Source organism: Monopterus albus, unplaced genomic scaffold (assembly GCF_001952655.1).
Source record: "Monopterus albus unplaced genomic scaffold, M_albus_1.0 scaffold3.1, whole genome shotgun sequence".
Taxonomy (NCBI): domain Eukaryota; kingdom Metazoa; phylum Chordata; class Actinopteri; order Synbranchiformes; family Synbranchidae; genus Monopterus; species Monopterus albus.
The window spans coordinates 6,130,047-6,136,046 of record NW_018127883.1 but is presented as its reverse complement, the minus strand read 5'-3'; the positions used below and the strand labels follow the sequence as shown (position 1 = coordinate 6,136,046).

Sequence of the window (6,000 nt, the reverse complement as noted above, 5' to 3'; positions counted from 1 at the left end):
TGGTAACATGGGACCACCAGCCTCCAACATGCAGGGGAAAACTGATGGTGCAGGCAAAACAAATGGTACTCCAGCCATGCCTAAAATGGGTGTTAGGGCCAGGGTGACAGAATGGCCACCGAGGAAAGATGGATGGGATGGACGGCCTTCACCAAACTATCAGAGCGTGATACCGGTATTTCAGAATGGCCAGCAGGAGCACGCTGTGGAAATCCTGGAGCAAGGGGAAGCAGTCTGTCTGGAGGTAGACTACTCAGACAAATACACCCTGAGTGACCTCCTCAGCCACTCTCCGCTGAAGGGTCTCCATCCTATCCGGCAACGCAGCAACAGTGATGTCACCATAAGTGACATTGACTCGGAGGACATAATGGACCAGAATGCAGTCAATCCAAACACTGGGGCCTCGCTGCACCGTGAATATGGGAGCACATCCTCCATTGACCGTCAGGGCCTGAGCGGGGATGGCTTCTTTACCATGCTTAGAGGCTACACAATGGACACGCTGGACCACCGTAGCATACCGCCTCTGGGGTTCCCTGAGTTGTTGCGCTGTAATGCGGCCCTTTCCCCAAGCTTGCAGACAGCAGCCCAAATTGCCAGGGGTGAGATAGTCCACATTCCAGGCTACGACTACATAGACAGCTCTCTCCTTTACAACCAAGAGCGAGAGAAGTCATTCATGAGACGTCTCAAATCAGAGTCATCTGAAACATCTCTGTTCAAGAAGCTGCGGACCATAAAGAGTGAGAGTGACGCCTTGCGGCTCTCACTTGAAGATGATCGGCGACCGCTCAGCTTCCAGAAATGCTTTGCTCATTATGATGTCCAGAGCGTTCTTTTCAACATCAGTGAGGCAGTGGCAAGCAGAGTTAACCTGAGCCAGAGGAAGAATACAACTACTGGGGCTTCAGCTGCGTCAGCTGGAGCTGGAGCTGTAGCTGGAGCTGGCGGAGGGGCCGGAGGTGGAGCTGGGCCTGCAGCAGTGTCAGATGGTGGAGCAGCAGCATGTAGCAGTGGAAGTGCCCCCATGTTTGAGTCTCCACTGGGCAGCAGGGAGGACTTAAACCCCAAGGAGAACCTGGATGCTGACGAGGGAGACGGAAAGAGTAACAACTTAGTGCTGAGCTGCCCACACTTTCGCAATGAGATAGGCGGTGAGGGTGAGAGGAAGATCTCCCTCTCCAGAGCCAACAGTGCCAACTACAGTGGTATGTCAGAGAGCTGCTCTTTTGAATCATCTCTAAGTTCCCACTGCACCAACGCAGGAGTCTCTGTATTGGAGGTGCCTCGAGAAAGCCAGCCAATCCACAGGGAGAAAGTCAAACGCTACATCATTGAGCATATTGACCTTGGAGCGTACTACTACCACAAATACTTCTATGGGAGAGGTAAGTAAGGCTTATAATACATTTTTAAATGTTCTAGGCTAAATCCATTTCCCTGAGACTGTGCACAGTCCGTGTGAGAGAAAGTTTCCTATTGGAACTGCCTCCACTCACAGGGTCAGATATCTTGACGGTCCAGTTATTTTTGTAGGGCCAGATGAAATAAGGTCCAGAACAATAGCAGGCCTGTGTTTGGTGTGAGGGTGTGTTTCACTTCCTCGGTAGAGGAGCGCCAGTGTCCTCCCTGTGATATTGCCTTGAACTCTGCAGAGAAACTGTGATTAGTCATGTGAGAAGAGAGGTTGCATTGCAGCTGTTCCCTGTGGGGGCTGCAGGGTGTGTGAGGACCCCTCATATAAAACCGTAAGGTCAGCAAAACCACGCTAAGGTTGCAGCTCCTCTCATTAAAACACCTATGTGATTGACAGTGAAAATACCATGCTGACCCAGACCAGTCAGCACATTATAGCTACACATCTTTTTTACCGTTGTGTGTGTCTGTATTTGCTGCTGTCAGCAGACTGAGTTATTGATTCTTAAGCCCCCTCCCCCCAAGAAAACAGTTGCTTGACCTTTACACTCGGATGTCTGAACATTTTCAGAAAGATGTTCTGTATTGAAATATTCCTCGGTATGACAGTGTGGAACCTCACGCGAGGCTTGGTGTCTCCACTCATGGCTAATGAGACTATTACAGATCTATTCCACTTGCAGTACGTTTGAGTGTAACATTGAGGTTACTCTGATAATCATTCACTGTGAAATGTTGCGTCACTCACTCTTCATCCCAGAACTGGTATAGTTGTACTTAACCTCCTTCCAGGGCAATGCAGCTCAGTGTATAATTGAAATGTCCCGTGTTGCTGTCAGGTTCGTTCTGATGTTATAGGTTTAATGGAGGTCGCCTTTTCCACAGTAAGTGGATATAGCCCTTACCCTGTTTTCATGAGGTGTTTTATTGGAGAGGCAAGTTTGTTGTCACCTCTGCTTCACCGCAAACAAACGCAGTAACAGGCACACACTCTCACAAACATGACCGTGTGTCACCACTGTGGGGAAAGCTTTTATCAACCTGGGTTGAACATTGATCCTATTGATCCTGAGGGCCTCCTTCCCTTAGCAGTGGGAGTGTTTCTCCCCAGGCTACCCTAATGGACACAATGTGTCATCTACATCCATGGGCCAGGCCATGTTACCTAAAGGTCATGGTCACATACTATATGTGGGTGGCTCAGAATGTTTCAGTTGTTGGGGAAATTGTCATAAATGTTTAAATTCAGTTATATGTTTATTATCGAGGTTATAATTAAAGGTGGTGTATGGTGTAATATAGCTGGCCCTTCTACCATCATTTAACCTTATGCCTCACAGAGCATTTACCCTCAGTCCACTGTCCCTGACAAGCCAGGCATTCCTCAGACAGTTAACCCTAAGTTACATGAAAACAGTTTATTGTCCATGCTGATGTGTGCTGTGGCTTAGTGTTAATGCCACATGACAGGAACCAGTGTATTTACATTGCGTGCTCTAAATGGCATGGATGTCATGTCTTTGCAGAAGTCTGTAAATCTCAGCACTTTGACTTCCCCCTGAGGTTTTTTTTTTTTGTTTTGCTGCCTTTAGAATCTAGGTCTTTCTCCCAATGAGCCTGGATTAGGGACTGTTTTGCTTAAAGCACTGCAGCATGTATGCAAAATTCTGTCAGAGTCCTAAACACACACACATACACCTAACACACATATGCCTTTATTAGATGAATTTTATGTATTTGGTACAGTGATGCCTATATGTTTACAATTTTCACATTAAGTAAACTGTATTTAGGGTCTTATTTAGACAGCAAAATGGCAACTTTGCTATTCTTTAAGCCTTAATGGAAACAAGGTGAAAATGTTCAACCTCTTAGGAGCACTGAAGTCATAAATATCATGGCCATCTTCCCTTTAGATTAATATAAAGTTATTGCACAAATTAATATCTTGATGGTGGCAAAAGAAGAAAACCCATTGAGCATCCTCAAATGAAAAGGTATTCCTCCTTCAGGCTGCGTAAAGGTGGCAAGGAGATTTAATAAGAATGTGCCCATTAGAGTTTGTCAATTTTTGCCTACACTGAAGACTTATGAGGTTACCACAACTTTAGGAGAGTTTGTCTGAGCACCATGAATATCCCCAAGACATTTCCTGGAAATCTGTCCATCAGTAGTTGAGATAAAGTCATAGATCAAACTGTAAAAAGGGAAATGAGGCCTGACAGCAGCACTAGAGAAAAGGACCCTGGTTCATTAAAAATATTATGATTCATCTATAAATATTCATGCCAAATTTGACACAGCATTCACAGAAGATCCTGATTTCTGCATTATATAAATCTCTTTTTTTGGTTGTGACCAACTTACATCAGTCCCAGAAATGTCAAAAACTGCTTTGCTTATGTTCCGCTGACGAATATAAATGCCAGAACCAAAGGGGACGCCCTGGTGGCCTCGTGGTGAGGCACATACCATACAACCACTTTGTAACCAGGAAACCTGTCTGTCTCTCCCCATATTTCCTTGCACACAGCATAGTCAGTTATCCCATAAAAGCAATGTGCCAATAAAGCAAAAATAAAAGTTGACTGCTGTATCATTTCATGTCAGCATGACTGGTGAAGCCTAGGCTTGGTTTGCTGCAGTAGCAGGGGCAGACTAGTAATTTATAGTAGTGTGGGTTATGTTCTGTGGTAGTTCATGGGTCTGTGTGAAGTTATACGGGGATGTGTGTTGGGACCATACATTGATCATTTCAGGATTGAAGACCTTTGACTTTAAATGTATCACAAAAGTAACATCAATTTTTTTTATAATGCATCATTACATAAAAATATTCTCTATGCAGAATCTCTAATATTACTTTGTTCAGCATGTGTTTGAATTGTGAGAAGCCTGATGGTGTGTGGAGTTTCTGGGTCAGTGATGGATCAGGGTGGGTCAAGCATTTTTATTTATCTATGTATTTACTATTTAAATCCCGGTGCAGCGATTATAAACCAGGTTCTAATCCAAAGTGAATCCATTTCAAATCTTCCATGGACTCTTGATGTGCTCTGGAATTGGTGTCAAAGCTCAGCTGTGACCAATCCACATGACTTTTTATGATTAAATAAATATATGGAGTCAGTAGTATACACTGAAATTCTGTTGAAGTAAAAGCATTGATTTAATAAAGATGTCGACCAGGTAATCATATTGTGAAAATTTGTGAATGTGTAGCAATAACAATTTCCTCAGCTTCAAATTTCTTTGAATTTGATATTTGTCAAATCAGAAGTGTGTTTATTTCACATCTTTCTTGTTTCACCTCCAGAGCATCAGAACTATTTTGGGGTAGATGAGAATCTGGGACCAGTGGCAGTCAGCGTTCGCAGAGAGAAGTTGGATGATGGGAAAGAGAAAGATGGAATGCAGTACAACTATCGGATTACCTTCAGAACCAGTCAGGTAACTATAACACACTGATATAAATGCATCGCTTTTTGTCTTAACATAGCTCTGTTATGAATGCATGATGGGAGAACCATGTGTGACTCTATTAAAGCACTCTTTACTGGCTAGAACATACTTTTTAAGCATATTTCTCATATTTTTCATCCATTGCATTCAGCAAGACATGTTTAGGTCACATAGCTCAAGGCTCAGTTAAGCAGAACAAAAGTGCAGCAATGCTTCAGTACCCCAAAAATGAGAAGAGGCATCTCGCAGTTCCCCATTCTTAAATCTGCTCCTAGCACCCTAATGCGTCTGATTATCTGCCAGTGACTTAGTTAGCCAGGCATGCAAACAGTGATGCAGTCTCTCAGAGTCAGTGTGATCGCCCTTGCTCACTTGCTCACTCTCTCACATACCCACATGTGTATGCATACACACGTGTGGCACACACAACATGATCAATTCAAAAACGGAGATGCACAGTCTCGCAGTCCCTGGTGGTACCGAAAGCTTTCTTGATTGATACCGGGTGGTCTCATCCACTGAATAATTCAGGTGCAACAGATGCGTGAAGGAGAGAAATGTCACTGATATCTAGTGCCATTCTTGGTTTAAAGCATCGCTCCCATGGTGAAACAATGTATCTGGGTCACAGTAGCCATGCAAGTAGCACGCAGACAGTGTTGTAACTCTGCATCCACTGGAGCATCTATTTGCATGTAGTTGTGTCGTTTAGCCTCAGCGCTCTCTGCCTTTCTTTCCCACTCTCACTCTCCCTTCCTCTCTGAGTCTGTTAAGTAATCTGCTTTTCAGAAGGCCTCTGTTGGACAGACACTGACTGCTGACACTCATGCCCGCAGGCTGTGCAGATTGAAATGGGAGTTACTGGCGTAAATGTGTCTGTGATGTTCCAGGCAACAACACAGGATTACACAGTGGGTGTTTGGTAGCTGTTTGGGTCAGTGTTTACTGGCATATTCATGGTCTTAACAGTAAAATACCACTTAACATCTTGTGCTCAGTTAGCCTGTCTTAATTATTTAGAATGTGAGTTCCTGAAGCACTTCTAGTGAGGCCATAATGGAGCCATTGCCCTAAATAATACGCCACAACTTCAAAGGGTATTAAGACTGGCTGACACTA

The 6,000-nt window shown here is 44.2% G+C and overlaps 1 protein-coding gene across 4 annotated transcripts in view; it reads left to right on the top strand.

Annotated features, from left to right (window-relative positions):
• The first annotated feature begins 6 nt into the window (after positions 1 to 6).
• LOC109959106 (signal-induced proliferation-associated 1-like protein 2) overlaps positions 7 to 6,000 on the top strand; it is a 51,937-nt gene continuing 45,943 nt past the window's right edge. For all 4 annotated transcript variants that reach the window (XM_020598241.1, XM_020598232.1, XM_020598224.1 and 1 more), the window contains exons 1-2: positions 7 to 1,391; positions 4,736 to 4,869. In XM_020598241.1, coding sequence (XP_020453897.1) covers positions 8 to 1,391; positions 4,736 to 4,869 — 1,518 coding nt within the window. In that variant the 5' untranslated portion in view covers position 7. The remainder of the gene's footprint in view (positions 1,392 to 4,735; positions 4,870 to 6,000) is intronic.